Source organism: Notamacropus eugenii, chromosome 1 (assembly GCF_028372415.1).
Source record: "Notamacropus eugenii isolate mMacEug1 chromosome 1, mMacEug1.pri_v2, whole genome shotgun sequence".
Taxonomy (NCBI): domain Eukaryota; kingdom Metazoa; phylum Chordata; class Mammalia; order Diprotodontia; family Macropodidae; genus Notamacropus; species Notamacropus eugenii.
In genome coordinates, this window is record NC_092872.1 from 216,262,266 (window position 1) to 216,284,597 (window position 22,332).

Genomic DNA, 22,332 nt, shown 5'->3' on the forward strand with positions numbered 1-22,332 from the left:
CAAGCAGCTTGATAATGCTATATGTTGCAGAGAATGTGTTCACCAGTATTGTTGACCCTTAAAGGGAGTTCCCTTTCCCACGGAAATCTCTGGTCCAATCACTGTCCTTATATGCACTGCTCGTTGGGCAGACTCCTGGCAACTGGACCTGAGTCTCAGCTGCTCCCACCAACACAAGGGACTCTTGGTTTAGCAAGATATATTAGAGCAGTTACCCTAAAAGGGCAACATGGAATGTGAAGGCTAAGAAAAGAGAAATAATCTCTGACAGAGAGTCAATTCAGCAAGCTTCCTAGGTGCCAGGCACCGTGCTAACCTCGGTAGGTACAGAAAGGCAAACGATCCCTGATCACAAGGAGCTTACTGTATAACTGGGAGGGAAATAGGTATTACAAGGTGCACCATGGGCTTTAAGTTTCCCCATGAAATTTCAGTTCAGTGATCAGTGGCTGCCATTTCTCGAACCATGGGTCATTTCATTTTGTCCACCTCCTTTTCAGACAGAAGCACCTTATTATTTCTAAGAAGAAACCCTCCATCACTGTCCAAAATGCTTATATAATGGCAAATGTGAGGATTGCTCCCTTATTTCACTGAACTAGGATTTAACTTCCTCCTCAAGTTGGGATTACTTCACTGTAGTCCAACCTGTCATGTTTTTACTTCTTTTATTTATTTTCTGAGGGAAGTGAAATGTATTGTAATAGATATGTGTTGGGATTGGAAGCTCAATTCCGTGTGGACGGTCTTGGGCAGCTAAAAGTGGGACTTCTAAATCTTAGAGTCTTACGAGGCCCTCCATGAACAGCGGGGATTCAAGAAGGTCAGACTGAGCTAGCTCGGCTAGCTCGGGTATTTCCGCCTCTCCCCGGGAGATACATGATGGGTGGAGTCTCCCTGCCCTCGAGATTGTCCCGGATTGGAGCACACCTAGTTACCTAACAGCATGGTATTGAGATGCAAACTGTGCGGCTGAAGGTTAAGTAGGATTGAGGAAGCCTGAAAGCTCTCTTAGCACGTGTGGAGCCAAGAGGACAGTAGGCTCCGCTCCTCTTCTTTCCTCTCTCCCCTCCCCCTCTCTCCCCGCTTGTACTTCTATTTCCAAGCCCTTAAGATCCTAGCCTCCTTAGGAAATCTCCCCCTCTTCCTCCTAAGGAAGATCCCCCTGCACTTGTAACTAGACCCTGTAATAAAGCTCAACCCTTGTTCGACTCTGGAACGTCCTTTCTCTCATATGTGCATCCGGCGTGGCCAGCCGAAGACCTCGGGAGGTGAGGTAAGAAAGACTCGGGTAGCCTACACAGGCCTCTAGGCCTGACAGTTTCTTTTATTTATTTTCTGAGGGAAGTGAAATGTATTGTAATAGATATGAGTTCTTTAAAAATAATACAAGGTTTTAAAATGCTTCACAAATGGATCCTGAATCTTATAATGTCTTTTCAGGTGTTGGGAAAAGGAAGAGGTCGCCAGATGGGGAGAGGACCCCTGAGGAGAATTCCAATTTAACACCTCTAATCACATGACAGGAAGGGATGCTTGAACAATAGGTGGGTGGATGGATTTCCACATGCTTTGGGAAAGACCATCCTATCATCTCCTCCATCCCCAGAGACCTGCCAAAGGCAATAAGGCGCTATGTTGTTTTTTTTTCTCCATGTTTCCTAGCTGTCAATTTCAGCAAATATTTCTTCTCACCTCCATTCTGGCTCAGAGCATTGCTGATGTTGTAAAGGAAACCAGTGCCTTGAATGGAACATTATGGAAATGGTTTTGACACCATGCAGTAAAGAAGTGACCACAGCTTACCAGCATTCCCTTTGACACCCATCTCTTCCAGTTCCCTGGTGGATCTTTGGGATCCCCTGGTGCTGGGTTAGGCCATCTGTTTTCACTTCATTGGCCCTTTCTCTAGGAAAGAAAGCCATTGTTGACCCAAATGAAACATCTGCACATGACTCAGCTCCGGGTGGGCCAGAGGATGGTGAGGCAGGTGACAGAACTGGCCCAGGAGAGGGAGGTTTCAAAGCATTATTTGAATAAATTTCATATTTACATGTCATATATACACATGCACATATATACATGTATGTGTGTGTGTACATATATGCATATATATTTATATTTATATATTTCAGTATTGTCTTCAAGCACTTAAAACCTCTTCTAGTGGTCCATTTCCTGCTCACAAAGGATTCTGGTGGCAGAGGCATGCAGGTATCCAAGCTGGTTTGGGGCATGGTAGCAAAAGATCCTTGAGTAACTATTGTCTCTCAGGAATAAAGGGCTGGGCCACACCTTCTGTATGCCTTGTGCAGCACCCAGCAGTCACCAATCAATTTACAGATCTGTGCTGGAAGACAAGCTTATGTGGATCAGCCAAAGGAAGCCAAGAGATGAAATTTCAGCCTTTAAGGAAAGTAGCAAGAAACTTGTAAACAGTTATGGGAATGAGTTTTGCTATGTGAGAAACCAAAGAGTGCCAGGTCAGTCAAAGAGAGTGACCTATAGGTATGTTTCTTTCTCAAGGAATTGCAGCTTGCATCCCCAGGAATGTTGGAGGATCACTTCTCACACTCTCTTTCCTTTTCTTTCCCTCCTCCTCCTCTTCCTCCCCCTCCTCCTCCTCCCCCTCCTCCTCTCACTGCTACACTGGCTGGCCAGCTTAGCAGCCTTGCTCATTTTCTGCTCTTTCTCAAGGGATCCTGAGGAAGAGCAGTTTTCAGAAATAGGTATATAGTGGTGCAAAGACTATCTTGGGATGCCCTGGCATCCTGGGTCAGAAATAAGTGTGCCTATAGAGGTCTTTTGTCTTTGGTTCCCTTCTTTTGTTCTGGCCCATCTCCTTTCTAACTGTTGCCTTGGGGGCCTGGTGCCCTCAAGGTACCCAGAATTTACCCTGTCCTTAGGTGCTTCACCAACACTAGCCCTCCCTCAAGTACTCTATTTTCCAGGATTGCCTCTCCCTACTTCTTTTCCCACCCACTCAAAACTTCTCATTCCCTCAGAGACGATCTCAGCTGAGTGCTGAGGACAGCAATCAGATTTCTAGTTCATACTAAAATGTAAAGTGGGTATTTGCATTTTTAAAAAGAGCGCAAGTTCACCCAAATGAATGTTACTGTTAGACCTCAGAAACCAGGGAGCAAAGTGAAGGAAAGGATTTCATCAGCTTTGAGGGAAAGTTTGGGAAAAGAGCATGGGGGGGGAGGAGGAATGTCCATCTTCACCACACAGATGGCCACCCATTTTGCCCATGAATAAAGTCAGGCTCTTAAAGGCTGTCAGAGACTCCTGGAAAATGCCAGAGTGGCTACAAGCCTGCTCACTGCCAGATTCCTCCCTCTCTCTTCCCTCAAACCAGGACCAATTTCCCAGTCAAGTGGGTGTTACGAAAGCCTCACCTCTAAGTGAGGTGAAGGAGAATTAGGAGCCTCAGTGTGTGAGCTATGGCCCAACACAATGTGGCATTGACCGTTTTCCTTCCAAGCATGGCCAGCAGCCCAGTGGTGCATGACCTCACATAAACCCTCTTGCCTCATAAGAATATATGTAGTGTCTAATAATTACCCCAGGGCTTTCAGTGCCACCGGCCAAGACCAGAAAACCTTGTTTAGGTCTGTCAGGTGGTTTAAGTCAGAGCAGCTATTTACCTATTCTTCTTACCTTTCATGCATGGGCCAGAGGGATCTAGATGTAGGCTGAAAATTCTTCCCTTCACACACCATCCACTTGGCTCCTTGCTCCCTCCTTCCCCTCATGAGTCAGGCCTTGGCTCCCAGCTCTTGGCTTTGCTTCTACTCCGTTGAAGAAATCAGAGGGAGAGCCTGTCATCAATCCCCTCCCCCAACCTCATTCCTCACCCCCAAATCCCCAGCCAGTAGTTCATTTTTCTTCAGGTAAAAGTATTCTGTGTGAAGATTTTAGATAAAGTATTTATGAAGGGTCAAATAAATTGTAAATAGTTTTTAAATAAAATGGAAATGTCTTCCCTGGATTGTGGCTGATTTTTCTTCACTATAAACTATGCAACCTTAGGAGGCCACACTGGTGGGAAAAGTCCATGACTGCAATCTACGGGAGGATTTGGAATGTCTTTTTTTTTTTATTGTGTGTACCTTTAAATAAGATTCCCAAATGACAAAGTAATTTGGATGTTCCCAATATTCCACAAAGGGATTATGCTTGAATTTCTTAAAGCAGTGTTTTCCTAAAGCAATTCCATGCTCTGACCATTCTAGAACAATTCAGGTTCCATCAAGTTCCTATATATTAAAGGGCACATGCAGCTACTCTAATTCCATTTCTAGTGAGGACACCTGAGAATGTTAGAATGGATCCATCCACCTCCTTAATTGAAGATGGATGGAGTCTTCTTCAGTTCTTTTGCCATTGTTGGGTGAAGTGTAACACCTGCTAATTGTCCTAATTGCTAATACTCTACTGAGTTAATTACCAAGGGAGAGGGGAGGGAAGAAAGGACAGGACAAGAATAGGGGAAGGGGAAAGGAATGGGGAGAGGAAAGGGAGGAGTGAAGGAGAAGAAGAGGAGGGGAGGGAAAAAAAAGGAGAGTTGGAAGGGGAAGGGGAAAACTTGTCCTGGCCAATCCAACTAAAAAAGGATTCCCAAGGGCCCCAACTGAGTGTAAGAGCCACAAAGGATGTGTAAAGAGGGACTCAAGTGACTTGTAAGGTAAGGGTGAAGCTTTTCTTTCTTTTTCCTTCCTGAGATGGTCACCAGTTAGGTGAAAGGGTGAAAAATGTTCTTAACCCTCTGATTTATTAGCAGGTACCAGGGCTTCTCAGGATATAAAAAGCAATCCAGAAAGAAAAGGATTACAAGGGAACAGAGGGAAATCTAAACCACTTTTAAAAGTAGGGAGATGGGACATAGTGGAGATCCTGCTAAAGTGGCAACAGTAGCAGCATATACTTTGTAAGACACTATCACAATTTATACAGTGACTAGCAAAACTAAGGAATCTTGCAACTAACCTCAAGAGGAAGATAGGATACTTTGTAGAATTAGATGAGTATGGATACTAGGAGTTTGGGGAAAACATCTCTCAAGAAGAAAACGAATGTGGAGATCAAAGAAATGGGATTGTGTGGCTGTGTAAAAAGAGACTCTCTTAGGCTGGCAAGCGCTAGGATGAGCCCCATGGATTTCTATCCTGAGAGAGATCTCTACTATCTTAGACATCTCCTGCCCTACCAGGATATTCTGATGAGATTAAATACAGAGAAAGTATCCCCAAATGGAAAAGACATAATCTTTGGGAACTCCTAAAGACCCTGAAAGTTAACTAACATTATGACACCAAGGTTAACATGTTCTCCACCAAATCACCTGACATCCTGTCCCTATAACTCAGCCTCCAAAATAAAGTAACAGAATTTTACCACCTCATAGGCCAATTTAAACTTTTCATTTTCCTGGGTAATGTCACCCCAGAGCTGTGTGACAGCCTATATATGTGAGCATTCTTTCTTGACTCACAATCATTACCACTCAACTGGCAACAGTCTACCAAGCTGGTTATACTATTAAAACCCATTTTATTATCCTTTAGCTCTGCCTTTTGATTGATTGACCTCCACCCAAATGGACCAACATAGGAGTAATTATTCCCCAAGAGGGCCTTAGACCTTCTGGGTTGAAAAATTCCCCCCAAATCTCATCATGACCCCACTGAGTGCACAGAGGTGGTCAAATTGAGACTTGATTTTGCTATTAGGAAATGTCTTTCCAAAGTCATTACCCAAGATGGGGCTAAACACACACACACACACACACACATACACACACACATACACACACACACACACACACATATTTGAGAACAGACAGAATCAAGAAGGGACCTCAGAGGCCTGGGCATTTTCCAATCTATATCTGAATAAGAACCCCTCTACAACATCCAGCAGATGGCCACTCAGCCTTCAAATGTTCAAAGACAGGCTGTCCCACTCTTTGATAACTGATAGATATTAGTTTCCCACAATCCTATGCCTGACTCACCATATGTCTGCTCATTACTCCTAATGGTGAACTCTGGGCAGACAGAAGAAGCTTAATCCTTCTCCCACAGGGCAAATTAAAAATCTTGAAAATAGGTATCATGGGCCCTATCAAACCCTATCAAATAAGACTTTTCTACTACAATTTTTCTTTTCAGTCAATCAACAAGCATTTATTAAGCACCTACAACGTTCCAGGCACTGTGCTAGGTATTGGGAGATACAAGTATAAGGAATGAAACAATCCCTTCTCCCAAGGAGTTTATATTATAATAGAGGAGAAAATCACATGCACATACATATATGACATGTGACATTTATATGTATATATGTGTATGTGTGCATATATAAACAAATAAATTTTTTAAAAAGTTCAAATGCAGGTAAAGAACATTAGCAGTTGGAGGAATCAGGAAAAGTTTCATGCAGATTTTGCCAGAGCTGTGTCTTAAAGGAAGAGAAGTTCTCTAAGATAAGGAGGTCATGCTTTCCAGGAATGTGGGATAACTAGTGCTAAAGTACAAAGACAGAAAGAAGATGGAGTGTTCTGTCTGAGGAACAGAAAAGGCCAATTTGGCCAAACTGTAGAATATGCAAAGGAGAATGTCTAACAAGGCTAAAAAAACAGGTTGGGTAAGTTGGCTTTAAAACTAAAGAGAGGGGTTTCTATTTTATCCTGGACGCAATAAGAAGCCACTGTTGTTGAATTGGAGATTAATGTGGTTAGATCTCTGCTTAAGAAGGATTATTTTGGCAGCAGTGTTTGGGATGGACTAGACTGGTACAAAAGCTGAGATAGTGAGACTATTAAGGAAGCTGTTGTAATAATCTAGTTGAGAGATAACGAGGGTCTGGACTAAAGTATTAATTCTTTGAATAGACAAAGCGTTGGATACAAGAAATTGTGGAGATAGAAATGGCAGAATTTGGAAACTGTTTCAACATGTTGGGGTTTGGAAGAATGAGGAATCAAGGATGCTATCAAAGTTACAAACCTGGAAGACTGAATAGTGGCACCTTTGCCAGAAATTGGGAAGTTTAGAAGGAAGAAATGGGGGTAGGAGTGGGGAAGATAAGTTCAGTTTTGGACATGCTGAATTTGAGAGTTTGAAATGTCCAATAGGCAAATGATGACTCACTACTGAAGCTTAGAAGGGACCAGGGCTGAACATATAGATTTGAATCATCTTCAGAGGGATGATAGTTAAACCCATGGTTGATGATGAGTTACTAATCCGGAGTATATAGAGGTAGAAGAGCCCTGGCCAGAGAATGGTAGGAAAAACTCATACATGGGGACAAGACATGGATGAGTCAGCAAAGGAGACTGAGAAGGAATAGACAGGTAGAACCAGGAGGGATATCCAGAGAGTATTCAAATTTCTACCAATCGTTATGTGGCATTTTCTTAAGAACCTTCGTAATCTTAATTGCCTTCCTCTAGACTCTCTCTAGTTTGTCAGTTCCTAACCAAAAACATGAAGCCTCAAACAGATCCCAGTAGTCTAGATGTAGACTGGCCAGGACACAGAAGGATTATTGCTCTCCCTTAGTCCTGGGATACTATGCTTTCTGAATGTAGCCTAAGACTGCGTTAGTTTTTTTGGTGGCCCTGTCATCCTCTAGATTCATAATGACCTTGCAAGGACGCTAAAATCTCCAGATCTTTTTCAGCCAAACTGCAATCTAGACATACTTTCACTATCTTGTGCCTGTGAAAATGTTTTTGGGGAAAAAAAAGTTAAAGACTTTATATTTATTAAATTTAATCTTTATAAAGATATGAACCAGTGATCTTGCCTGCTGAGATCTTATTGGATTCTGATTCTGAAATCTGGCATATTAGCTTTCCTTAACTTTGGGTCATGTGCAAACATAGTAAACCTGAAGAATGGGAAGATCCTATTTGGCAAATTACAAAACCAGATTCTATGAAAAGAAAAAATGTGCTCCATAAGGCACTGGTGTGGAGAAACTGCTCCAGTCCTATCCCAGCACTGTCAGGGGAAAAGGTGCCCCTCTCTACTCAAAATTTAGACCAATGGGCCATGAAGCTCTGACAAGTCCTACCAAGTCAGAAGACATTCAAGTACAGAATATTTTATGTTCAAGCCAAATTGGGAGAGGTTCTTCAATAGGAACCCTAAAATTCAGACCATTAAGGTTGGTGTCATGAAAGTAATGAGATTTCTAAGACAAAATCACTAAATCTCCTTGGGATTCATAACTGAAGAGAATACTGGGTATAGTTACGTGTGTACCCTCAGATTTAAAAAAGCAGGTGGCAAGCAATTCATAGAAACTGATCTCCTGGCCAATGTCTCTAAAAGGGAATTCTGCTTAAAATGCTAGTTAGCATTTATACAGCACATTTCAGATTTGCAAAGTACTTTACATGGTGTCTTGTTTGGCCCTCATAATGACCCTGTGAGGTGGGTGTTATCATCCCCATTTTAGAGAGGAGGAAACTGAGGTTTCACAGCTCAAGTGATTTACCCAGGGTCTCACAGCTAGTGTCTTGAGGCAGAATTTGAACACAGGTCTTCCAGTATATGCCCAGCATTCTATCCATTGCACCATCTAGCTGCCTCTAAAAGAAATAGATGGGCTCAAAAAAAAAGAACTGCAATTGTGGATAATCCTAATGCAAAAAGAAAAAACAGAAAAATCTAAAGAAACTAATATAGCTACATGGAGATTTCTCTTATGAGCTCAGATTTTAAAAAAAAAAAAAAGCACTCTTAAGAAATGGAAAGAGGAACTTACAGCCTAAGACCAATGCAAAATGGTAGCATGGACCCACCTAAAGATGATGTAAGCTCTAAGCTCAAGGACCAGTGAGCTAAGTCTAAACTTTTAGAGATGCGATGAACAATAAAAGAGAAGACAAAGGCGCAAGGATTGGTTATTTGGAGGAAGTCCATGTAGTATTCTCAAATGGAAGGAGGGCAGAATTATGTAACTACTATTTTGCTTCCATTTTCTTCAGCAAGGAAAACAATCTGTAATCTGGAAAAGTAGAAAAAAACTAAAAATCAAAACTAAAGCCTGAGAAAGGTGACTGGATCTTGGCTAAATCACCTGGCCACTTTACAACATTTGGAGTTCAAACTTCTAGGCCTAGACATATTAAATCTGAATACTCAAAGAAATTGCAGATGGATTTAATCACAGTACCATGAGAAATCATGAAGAATGGGAGAAATACTAGAAGAATGGAGAAAACAAGTATTGCTGGTTTTCAAAACAGGACCAAAAAAATGAAGAAAAAAATACAGATAAGTATGGCTGGTGCCAATTCTAGATCATAGCAAACTCTCTAGACTACGTTATTGAAAAGGGATGTGTACACACAGAAAAGAAAGTGATGACTACTGGGAATCAGCGTAGGTTCATTCAAAACAAGTCATATCAAATAACTTAATTTTCTTTTTAGATAGTTACCGGGACTGATTAGTACATCAGGCTACTGCTAAAGACATAGTAAATTTTTATTTCATTCAAATGTAATATCTTTGGAGGCAAAATGGAGGAATATGGATTGGATAAATGTGCTGAATGTATTAATTGCTAACCACACTCAAATGGTGATTAATGTAATTGTCAACTTAGACAAAGTTCTATGAGACTCATCATTCATTAAAGTTATTCAATTAAACTCACTTATTAAGTGTCTACTATGTCAAGGGAATGGTAACAAAGACAAAAATGAAGCAGATCATGCTTCAAAAAACTTATATTTTGCTAGGAAATTTATAAGTATGCAGAGATAAGCAAATGTAGTAAGTTTACTTAAGGGAGGAGAGTACACTAATCAGTGGGGATATCAAGAAAGAATTTATAGAAGGGATAACACCTAAACTGAGCCATAAATAAGGAAAATGATGATTATGAGAGGCAGAAGTTTGTGTAAATGCATGGAGACATGGAATGGAATTGAGCTTAGAGAACAGCTGTACGTTTGATTTATTTGACACAGAATTTTAAAGTGAATAATGTGAAATAAAACTGAAAAGGTAAATTGGAACTAGTTTGTACAGGACTTTAAATACTAATTCATAGTTTATCCTAGAAGCAACGAGAAACTGAAGGGTTTTAAGACAGGTGGTGGCATGGTCCAACCTATTGGCCTTCCGATTACTTTGACAGCTATATGGAAGACAGGAAAGAAAACCAATATAATTGCAATTATAATAGTCTAAGCAAGAAGTGATGAAGGTATAAACTAGGATGTATTGAGATGTTATGGAGTTAAAATCAACAAGACTTGGCAAGTTATTATACATAGCAGTTGGGAGACAAAGAAGAACCAAAGACGACAGTGAGGCTATGAACCTGGGTGACTGGAAGGAATTAATAAAGCTAGAGAAGAGTGGCTCTATCTTGGAAATGTTTGGGCACTTACCTAGGTGGCATGATAGATGAAGTATTGGGCTTAAAGTCAAGAAGCCTTAAGTTCAAATGCTATCTCTGACTTAGCTATGTGATCCTGGTCAAATCACTTAACTTTTCTCAGTCTCAGTTCCCTGATCTGTAAAATGCGGATAATAACATCTACTTCACAAGGTAGCTATATGAAGATCAAATAAGATACTATGTATAAAGCAGTTTGCAAATCTTGAAACACTGTGTAAATGTTAGCTAGCGTCATTATGTTGAAACCAAGTATCTATGGGACACCCAGGAAGCAATGTGGCACTAAAGTGGTTATAGCATCATCTAATTAAGAGAGGGTATTGAACATAATCTTGGCAACAAAGGAGATCACCAAGGAAGATAGAAGACAACCTAGGCCTTTGTCACTCATCCACTATAGTGCAAAGGGAAGTAGTCTTGGAACAAATAACTTGAGTACAAATCCCACCTCCCACACCAGCTACATGACCATGGGGAAGTCACTAAACCTGAGTGTTTCATCTAAAATATGGAAAATTTTATTAACTGTAATAACCACCTCCTCATAGAGATGTTGTGAGGCTCACATGATAATTTATTTAAAAGAAAATTTTTTTTGGTTACATTTTGAGTTCTGACCTGTCTCCTTCCCTTCCTCCCAACAGCTAGAGAAGGTCAACATTTGACACAGATATGTATGTGAAACCATACAATACACATTTCCATTTATCAGTTCTTTATCTGGAGGTAGATGGCATCTTCCTTCATAGGTCTCTTGTAGTTCATTTTAATATTCACATTACTCAGAATACCTTACTCATTCAGTTATTCTTCAAACAATATTGCTGTTACTGTATACGTTCTCTCAGTTCTGCTCATTTTACTCTTCATTATTTCACGTCTTTTTTTAAAATCAACCTGCTTATCATTTCTTACATCACAGTAGTAGTCAGTCATGATTATAAACAACTTATTCACCATTCCCCATTTGATGGACATCTCCTCAATTTACAGTTTTTGGCTACCACAGAGAGGTGCTATAAATGTTTTAGAACATATAGGTTCTTTTCTTTTTTCACTGAACACCTTGGGAAACAGAATACTGACATTGCTAGGTTAAAGGATATACATAGTTTTGACTCTGGGCATAATTACAGATTGCTCTCCAAAATGGTTGAATCAGTTCACAGTTCCACAAAAAATGTATTAATGTCCCAATTTTTCCATATCCCCAACATTTGTCATTTTCCCCTTCTACCACTTTGGCTACTCTGATAGGTGTGAGAAGGTATCTCAAAGATGTTTTAATTTCTCTAATCAATGACTTAGAACATTTCTATATGAGTATATAACTGATTTCTTCCCCCCAAAACTGCCTGCTCATATCCTTTGACCATTTATTAATTGGGGAATGATTCATAGTCTTTTAAATTTGACAGAGTTCTCTATATATTTGAGATATTTATCTGAGAAACTAATTCCCATCGTCCCTCCCCCCCAATTTTTTGCTTTCCTTCTAACCTTGGCTAGTTTTTTGTACAAAACCCTTTTAATGTAACCAAAATTATCCATTTTGCATTTCACAATGTTCTCATTTATTCATAAATTCTTCTATCCATGAATCTGATAAGTAATATGGTCCATGTTTTTCTAATTTATTTATATCTAGGTCATATACCCATTTTGACCTTATGTTTGATATATGACAAGATATTGGTCTACACCTAGTTTCTGCCGGACTGCTTTCCAGTTTTCCCAAGTTTTTTTTTTTTTTTTACCAAATAGTGAATTCTTAGCCCAAAATTTATCAAATATAAGGTTATTTACTACTGTGTACTAGATATCTACTCTCTTCTACTTCCTATTTCTTTGCCAGAATGAGATAATTTTGATAATTACCGCTTTATAAGTTTTAAATCTGGTACTGTTAGATCTCCTTCCTTTATGTTTTTTCCCTTTGATACATTCTTGGCCTTTTGTTCTTCCAAAAGAATTATTTTTTTCTAGCTCAATAATTTTTTTGTAACTTAAATGGGATGGCACTAAATAGGTGAGGTTAGGTAGAAGTCATTTTTTATTATATTGGCTCAGCCCACACTTGAACAATTAATATTTCTCTGATTATTTAAATCTGATTATTTGTATAAAGTGTTTTATAATTGTGTTCATCTAGTTTCTGAGTTTGTCTTGGCAGATATGCTCTCAGGTATTTTATATTGCCTATGATTATATTAAATGAACTAATTCTCTTCTTGAAGGGCTTTGTGGATAATACATAAAAATCCTAATGATTTATGTGGGTTTGGTTTATATCCTGCTCCTTTGCTAAAATTATTGTTTCCATTAACCTTTTGGCTGAATCTCTAGAATTTTCCAAGTATACCATCATATCATCTGCAAAAACCAGATAGTTTTATTACCTCATTACCTACTCTGATTTCTTTGTTTTTCTATTTATTGCTATTGTTCATATTTCTAGTACAATACTGATGGATATTGGTGATAATAGACATCCTTGTTTCACTGCTGGTCTATTATTTATTATTGTTCTTATTCCCACATTTAGGGGGTGAGAAATGGATAAAGGGTCCACATAGGAAGAGAACTGGGAGAAAGCAATAGCATAGAAGCCAAGGAAAAGACAGAATCAGAAGCAGCTAAAAGCTCAATTAAAAACTGAGAAGAGACGCTGTGTCTCACTGGTAAATCTGAAATTCAGTGATGGGATCAGAAGCCAGATTCAGAGGTTCAGAATTGAGTACATGGTAATCAAGTAGAGTCAGCAAGTGTAGACAACTTTAGACAAGTTTAGCAAGAATAGGGAAGAGGAGAAATAAAAGGTGGTGTGCATAATCCTGTGCTAAATTTAGAAGGTGTTACAGAGACACATGCCATAATCCCTACATATAAGGAGTTTACGGTGTAGAATTTTTTGTTGGCATTATTTTTACCAACAATAAAGACCTAAAGACATGTTTATTAGATAGGGAAATAATAAAAAGCCAAGATTCAAACTGATCAACAGGTAGAAATGCCTGACTAAAATGCAGATGATAAAATTTTAAGAGTTAAAGTGTGAAATCTTCAATTTAGTTTTTAAGAAAATAATTATGTTGTATGTGAAATTGCACTGCTTTAAAGAGTAATATTTGAGAATTGTTTTTCAGAAATAAAAAAAGTACATGAATGTAGAATGGAGGAAGATAATTAGGTAATTACAATACTCTGCACTGATGACACTACATTTGGAGTATTCTGTTCTGGGTGCCATATTTTAAGTGGAACATTGATAAATTAGTGTGACCTGTCTAGAAATTATATCCTGTGAGAAAAGGTTAAAGGAACTGTAAATGTTTAGTCTAGAGGAGAGAATGGGAAGGAAAGGAAGGTAATGGGAAGATGGCTGTCTTCAGAAACAACCTGGTAAGAATGAGAAAAGCACTTAAATCCAAGCTATTTAGTTATATGAAAAAATGCTCTACATCATTATTGAATAGAGAAATGCAAATTAAAATTTGGAGTCAGAAAGCACTGAATTTGGAATCAGATCTAGGTTTGAACACAGGTTTTGCTGTTTACTAAACATATGGTCATGGCCTTTACTTCATCCCTGGGACTGAATACCCTCATCTATAAAATGAGGGTAATTTGGCTCTCCAAGAACTCCACTTATTACAAATTCTATAATTCCCTAGAGAGTTGGAAGGTTGATCAGTTAGAATAAAGATTAGACCGAGTGAGATTGGTGGAGCCCAATGTAATTATGGTGTTGGCCTGTGGGTTAGGGAGCTATAACTGGGTTTGAGTCAATGGTAACAAGTGGTGCCATAGTCTCTAGGAGAAATACATAGGCTCTCAATGGAAAGAGGGTTCCCTTCTCTAGACAAGAACGCCCCAAAAGGGACTCTTTGAGGTATAGCATTTCTTTTGGTTTCAGTATCTTAATTTACACAAAGAAATCAGACCTGTATCAACTGAAATTCACAGAGCTACCATAATTTAGTGTACTCTATTCCTTGACTAATTGAGTCTTGACATGGCTTAAGAATGCACAGTCCTAAAGAGACAAAGGAGAGAACACTACTATTGCCTTGGAAAACCACCAAGGCACCAGAGTTTAGGGCACAGGGATAACCAAGTGGAGAAAACAATAGGAAAAGAAACAGAAAGAAAGCTTTTACAGAGATGAAAAGTTGTTTTTTGTTGTTGTTTTTTTTAATGGCATTGCCAATGGCTACAATCACATAGCTCTTCTGCTGACTTGATCTTTGGGGTTAGGTTTTGCTCCAAGAATAAATGATTTGACATGATCTATCATTTACAATACTCATACAGAAGCAAATGAACTATGAACACACTCATTGGGGAAGGGTGGGTCAACATGCTTAACTCACATAATGATCAAAATAATATGGGATTTTTTTCTTCTTTTCTTTCTTTGCTTTTAAATCAAAAATGTTCATTTTGCATGGGTCTGCAGAAGTGCCCTAATCCTGAGCAATCTCAAATCATGTCAACTCCAAACACTGGTATCCCGCCACTGTAGTCTTTTCAGTCCTTTGATTGTCACTATTACACTATATAGATAATGGGTTTGTGCAAGCAGGGGATACACACACATGATAGACAGCAGCTTTGGTGGTACTGGTTGGGTTAGTGCATCTTCACTGGATTTTAGTGACAGCTTCATGGATGGAGGTAGCCACATAATCCAGATTCTTTGTGGTCAGGCCACACATGTTGATCCGGCCACTTGGCAGTAGGTAGATATGCTTTTCATTGACCAGGTATTCCACTTGCTTAGCTGTTGGAAAGACAAAAGTCACAGTTAAAATAGCAAGGACTTGGGTCACAATGGAGGTTGTCACGTTTGTTTCCCCTATTCCCCAGAAAAGATACCAGATAACAAAAGAGATATTCTATTCAATTTATAATAAAAAAAAAAAACAAAACTGAAGGCATTGGGCTCTGAAGAAGTAGCCTTTTGTTCATTTTTAATTCCCAGGAAACTCCATTTTGCTAAAAGGTACCACAGACAATGAATATTTTTACAGCAAGAAATTTTTACACTAAGATTCTCTGCTGGGGCCTTGATTCTCAAATATGTAGGAAACTGAGTCAAATTTATAAAAATAAGAGCCATTCCCCAATTGACAAATGGACAAGGGAATATGAACAGGCAGTTTTCAGAAGAAGTCAAAGTCATTTACTTCTGTGAAAAAATGTTTTAAATCACTATTAGAGAAATGCAAATGAAAACAATTCTGAGGTACCACTTCATATTTATCAGAAAGAACAAATGCTGGAGGGAATGTGGGAAAATAGGTACACTAATAAATTGGTGGTGGAGTTATGAACTGGTCCAACCACTTTGGAAAACAGCTTGGAACTGTACCCAAAGGGATATGAAACTGTACGTAGATTTGACCCCACAATACCACTACTAGATCTGTACCCCAAAAAATCAAAGAAAAAGGAAAAGGACCAATGCGTACAAAAATACTTATAGCAGCTTTTTTTGTCATGGCAGAGAATTGGAAATTGAGGTGATGCCCATCAGTTGAAGAAGGGCTGAAGAAGTTGCAGTCTATGACTGTGAAGGAATACTATTGTGCTATAACAAATAACAAGAGGGACAGTTTCAGAAAAACCAGGGAAGACCTATAAATGAACTATTGCAAAGTCAAAGTGAGCAGAACCAGGAGAACAGTGTACATAAGAGCAGCAATGATGACTGAGACTGTGAAAGACTTAGCTACTCTGATCAATACAATTAAAAAGGACTCCTGATGAAAAATGCTATTCATTTCAGAAAGAGAACTGATGAACTTTTGAGTGCAAACTGAAGTATATTTTCTCATTTTATTTTTCTTTCTTTTTAGTGACATGGCTAATATGAAAATATGGTTTTCATGATTTCACATGTGTAATGGGTATCATATTCCTTGACTTCTTAGTGGGTAGGGGAGAGAGTGGAGGTAAGAGAACTTCAAACTCAAAAAAATTTTTTAAATGCTTAAAAATGTGCATTTTTTTGCATGAGGGCACAAAACAAAAGGAAAAAATGCCTGCCCTCCAGCAGCTTACATACTGTATTTCTGCTTATGTTAGCAGTAAAAGCAGTTCAAACCGATTTGAACTGTAACTTTTAGTTGTCTATTAGACTTTAAGTTTCTAGCAAGCTGAGACTGTCTTGTACATAAATGCTTTTACCATTTATTCAACAAATACTCACTGAAATCCTACTATACTTAAGATACCACATTATATGCTGTGCTGGAATAGAACTGCAGTCTAGTAGCGGAGATAAGACACATGCACAAAAAGCTAAGACTCGTTTTGTACCTATAGTACCTAACATGTAGAAGACCCTCATATTCAACTACATTTTTTAAAACTGTACTGTAAACCTACCATATTTGTGAATGAGACTGTGCCAAGGCAGTTGAGGAAATAAAAAAATGAAAAAAAACCATAGTTTTTGTTTAAAAAAAATTATTAAACCTCAGGATTAACTCCCTATTTAAGACATTCCTAGGAGAAACTTTATTTGGAGGCTGTCTATCCTCCCAAACAGGATACCACTAGATGCTTAAAGTCAAGATCTACTTTTATTTTTTTGTTTAATAAATACTTGTTGAAATGAAGACTAGGAATATTTCCCAGGAGCAAAACATGAGAAGTAGTGTGGTACTATGAAAAGGGCAATAGATTTGGAGTCAATCAGAGGACATGGATTCTTTGCCATTTACTACTTAGGTGACCTGAGTGTGACCTTGAATCTCTGTTTTGGGTTGAAAAATGAGGAGGCTGACCCAGGGACTATATGAACACAATTACAAGACACTTTTTGCACAAATAAAGTCAGATTTAAGTAAGTGGAAAAACATCAGTTGCTCATGGGTAGGCCGTGCTAATATAATAAAAATGACAATTCTACCTAAATTAATTTACTTATTTAGTGCCATACCAATTAAACTATCAGATAATTATTTTCTAGAGCTGGATAAAATAATGTCAAAGTTCATCTGGAAGAACAAAAGGTCCAGAATATCAAAGGGACTAATGAAAAGAAATGCTTGGGAAGGTGGCCTACCGCTACCAGATCTGAAATTGCACTATAAAGCAGCAATTATCAAAACCACTTGGTATTGGCTAAGAAATAGAAGGGTAGACAAAAGTGGAATAGACTTGGCACTCAAGACACAGTAGGCAAGGAATATAGCAACCTCCTGTTTGATAAACCCAAGGACCCCAGCTTCTGGGATAAAAACTCACTATTTGACAAAAATTGCTGGGAAAACTGGATAACAGTGTGGCAGAAATTAGGCATAGACCCATACCTGACACCGTACACAAGAATAAAGTCCAAATGGGTACACAATCTAGGCATAAAGATTGATACCATGGACAAACTGGAGGAGCAAGGAATAGTGTATTTATCAGAATTATGGAGAAGGGAAGAATTTTTTAGTAAAGAAGAGATAGAAAGCATTATGAAATGCAAGATGGATAATTTTGATTACATTAAACTGAAAAGTTTTTGCACAACCAAACCCAATGAAACCAAAATTCGGAGGGATGTAGTAAATTGGGAAAGAATTTTTACAGCTAATCTTGGTGATAAAGGCCCCATTTCTAGAATATATAGAGAACTGACTGAAATGTACAACTAGACAAGTCATTCCCCAATTGATAAATGGTCAAAGGATATGAAAGGATATGAATTTTCAGAGGAAGAAATTAAAGATATCTATAATCATATGAAAAAATGCTCTAAATCACTTTTGATTAGAGATGCAAATCAAAACAACTCTGAGGTATCACATCACACCTATAAGATTGGCAAACATGACAGAACAGGAAAACGATAAATGTTGGAGAGGATGTGGAAGAGTTGGAACACTAATTCATTGTGGATGGAGTTGTAAGCTCATCCAACCATTTTGGAGAGCAGTTTGGAACTATGCCCAAAGGGCTACAAAAATGTGCATACCCTTTGACCCAGCAATACCTCTTCTAGGACTGTATCCCCAAGAGATCATAAAAAAGGGTCCCACATGTACAAAAATATTTATAGCAGCACTCTTTGTAGTTGCCAAAAACTGGAAATCAAGGGGATGCCCATCAATTGGGGAATAGCGGAATAAATTATGGTATATGAATGTAATGGAGTACTATTGTAGTATAAGAAATGATGAACAAGAAGACTTCAGGGAGGCCTGGAAGAACTTATATGATCTGATGCTGAGTGAAAGGAGCAGAACCAAGAGAACTTTGTGCACAGCAACGACCACAGTGTGAGAGAGTTTTTTCTGGTAGACTTGGAACTTCGTTATAATGCAAGAACTTAAAAAAAAAATTCCTAATGGTTTTCTAAGGCAAAATGCCTTCCACACTCAGAGAAAGAACTATGGAATTCATTTGCAGAATGTAGATCATGTTCGTGTTTGTGTGTGTGTGTGTGTGTGTGTGTGTGTGTGTTATGTTTTGATTTGTTATATGATTTCTTCCATTTATTTTAGTTCATCTACATAGCTTGACTATAGTGAAAACATATTCAATAGGAAAGTATATGTAGATCCTATATAGAATTATATGCCATCTTGGGGAGGGAGGGTGGGGGGGGGGTAGGTATGGGGGGGTAAAAATCTAAGTTTTATGGAAGTGATTGTAGAACATTAAAAAAATAAAGAAAACAACAACAAAAAAAAGAAAAATGAGGAGGTTGGAAGTCTTCTAAGGTAGCATCCTTATCTTTGAATGAATAGCTTTCCCTGGACCTCTCCTCCCGCCCTACACCTATTGCAATGTCATTATAGCCTTCCCTCTAGAACAATAATCTCTAAATGTTTTTGATTATGTGCCCTCTCAGTACGTGCTGTTTTTTTCTTGTTGAATGTGCTAGGTGTGAGAAGGGTGACTTTCTCAATGACATCTGCTGTGGGCCTTCATCAGGGGTAGGTTAAGTTGTCCTGAAGGGCCAATTTCTAGCTAAAAGGTAGGGTACTTCCAAGGCAGGAATTGAGCCAGGGGGGGTGTTAGGCTCTAATGAATGAAGGGTAGATATGGTTCTGTTGAATACAAGTCCTATGACTGGCCAGCATAGGGAAGGTGGGATGGGACCCATCTTCTTAGCCTCTCTGGGAATGCCACAGATCCTAGCTCACAGAACTAGAAAGAGTCCAGTTATACTGAGCTAAGCGCACCAATGCCTCCATCATTCCCCCATCATTTCCTTCTCCTCCCCTACCCCCTACTCCCCAAGGGATCACAGAAATTTTAGAATTAGAAGGAACCTCAGGAGGACATCTAGTCAGCTTCCAAATCTGAAAAGGAACCTTTGCTATAATAGATCCAAGAAGTAGACATGGAGATTTTTGCCTGAAGAGTTCCAATAAGAGGAAACCCACTACATCTCCTGAGCTGGCTTATTCTACTTCCAGATAACTCTAATGATTAAAAGTCTCTTCTCTGCACTAGGTCTAAGCTAGACCCTGTGCAACATCTGCCTATTGTTCCTGGTTCTGTTCCATGGAACCAAACAGAGTATGTCTCCGGATACTTGCAGATGGCTGTCAGGTTCCCCATCCCCTAGGCCTCCCCATGGTCCAACATTCCCACTTCCTTCAACCTCTCCTCCTGACATGACCACAAGATCTTTTACCATCTTGTCTGCCTTCTTCCCACTCTTCAGTTTATCAATGTTTTTCCTAAACTAAGGCTCCCTGAACAGAAAACACTACTCCAGATTTAGGTGACCAGGACAGAGTACAGAGGGCCTATCACCTCCCTTTCCTGGAAGCTGTGCCTCTAAAGCAGTTCAAGATCAAGGTTAATTTTTTTGGCTCATAATGAGTCTGTAGTTCATGAAAACTTTTTCAGACAAACTGGTACCTAGTAGTGTCTCCTCTATATTATACTTGTGAAGTTGATTTTCCCAATCCAAGGGTAAGACTTCAAATTTATCACTACTACATTTTCTCTTATTAGATTCTGCCCAACACTCTACCTAGACTAGTCAACATCTTTCTACTGATTTGGGGGCAGTTAGAAACATAGCTCAGAACCTGAATTTTCTCACAGAACAAAATCAGATTGACTTGTACAGCTCATTCTCCCTCTGAGTTTCTGTATGTTAAGGACTTCCTTGTCTCCTTTCCCAAACATTTGCTGAGTTTTTTTCCCCTCATTTCCAATATTTATTTTTGTGAGTTCTTTCAAAATACAAATATTTCCTTAGGGTACTGTTAATGAAAATAAGCAACCTACTTTGAAATTTGGGGATGGATACTGGAATTTTAACTTAACTTAGTGCTATGTTATGAGCCAGTTTGTTTCTGTGATAAAGAAGTTCACTGTGAATGGTTTTGTTATAAAAGGTAGATCAATAAAAATGTTAGAATAACTGAAAAACTACCTCATCCAGCTTTTAAAAAAACATGTTTTATTGATGCCTTTTAATAAGACTTGTCATTCCCCCTCAAAAAAGTACAGCTAATCAAAGCCAATGCATTGACCATATTTGATAAAATGTCTTATCCCATATCTATAGTCCATTATTTTGCTACCTAAAGAGGGAAACAGGTTTAATCCTCTGTCATCTGAAGTCAAACTTGGTCATCACATTGTTCAGAGTTCTGGTATCTTTTGTGTTGTTTTCCTTTACATTACTGGATTATCTAAGCAAATTATTTTCTGGGAACTACTTAGCTTTATTCTTAATCAGTTCACACTAGCTTATCCGAATTCTTTGTATTAATTGTTTCATACAGAGCAATAATATTCCATGACATATTACAACATTATATAACACATTATAATGTGTTCAGCCATTCCCTTATAGATGGTCATCCACTTGTGTTTCCAATTTTTTTTTTTTGCTAATACAAAAAGGGCTGGAACAAAAAAAATTTTGTTTTGCACATATTATCCCTGCCAGATTTGTTACCATCTGCAAATCTGACAAGCACGCCATTTAGGCTTTACCCAGGTCCCTGATAAAATGTTAGAAAACACAAGGCCAAGTATGTATATTTCTGGGATACTTCAATGAAGATCTCCTGCCAAGTTGACACTGTGTGGTCATTTTCAAGTAGTTCTATTTCCATCTAAATCTAGTCCCATGACTTTCTTTCTTTTCCACAAACATGAGATAGGGTGTGACAGGCATCGTGGTACAGTGCCAGAAGGACTGAGATTCAAGACACGCCTCTGACATATGCTGGCTGTATGACCCTGGGCATGTCACTTAAAACCCCACCCCACCACCACCTCCACACTTTAGGAAACTACCTACGACTCTAAGTTGCAGAAAAGTGGACAACCCCAGTCACTAGAGGGAGTTTCCTTTTTTAAGTTATCTATATAAAATAAATCATGGTTCAGTTCCTATCTCATAGGGAGATTTATCAAATGCTTTGCTAAAATCTGGATAAGCTATAGATAGCTACAGCTTATTTAAGACTTACCAGTTAAGTAATCTTGTAAAAAAAAAAAAAAGGAAATAAGATTTATTTGGCATGACTTGTTCTTTGTGAAGTTTTTGATAAAAATCAGATAATATTTATGAAGTGCTACGTAAATGTAATGATGATGATGATGATGATGCAGTGGCCGTTTATAACCCAGTATCAATTTCCTCACTTCTCTGTTGTCTTTACTTGCTCAGGGAAGTTAGTGATACAGTCAGGTGAGCTTTCCACCCACCCCCATTTCCAGCTCCTGAATTTACTAAAAGCTCTTCACCTTTTGTCCCTCTATTCCATTTGTGAATCCCAAACTACCTTATTTGTGGTCATAAGCATAAAATTACTGCTAAAAATAAGGTCTGCATCAAGGAAACAGGGAATTAAGACCTGAGAGGCAGTACCACCAACCTCCAGTAGTCTAGAAATAGACATAAATACCCTTCAGGCT

General features: G+C 38.7%; 2 protein-coding genes across 2 annotated transcripts in view; one reads left to right on the forward strand and one right to left on the reverse strand.

Annotated features, from left to right (window-relative positions):
* Nucleotides 1–3,994, forward strand: part of CNNM1 (cyclin and CBS domain divalent metal cation transport mediator 1) — a 66,016-nt gene extending 62,022 nt beyond the window's left edge. Inside the window, exon 11 of the mRNA XM_072627014.1 lies at nucleotides 1,444–3,994. Within this exon, the coding sequence (XP_072483115.1) occupies nucleotides 1,444–1,523 (80 nt within the window). The 3' untranslated portion in view covers nucleotides 1,524–3,994. The remainder of the gene's footprint in view (nucleotides 1–1,443) is intronic.
* A 6,993-nt stretch (nucleotides 3,995–10,987) lies between these two features.
* GOT1 (glutamic-oxaloacetic transaminase 1) overlaps nucleotides 10,988–22,332 on the reverse strand; it is a 39,485-nt gene continuing 28,140 nt past the window's right edge. The window contains exon 9 of the mRNA XM_072627002.1: nucleotides 10,988–15,217. Coding sequence (XP_072483103.1) covers nucleotides 15,078–15,217 — 140 coding nt within the window. The 3' untranslated portion in view covers nucleotides 10,988–15,077. The remainder of the gene's footprint in view (nucleotides 15,218–22,332) is intronic.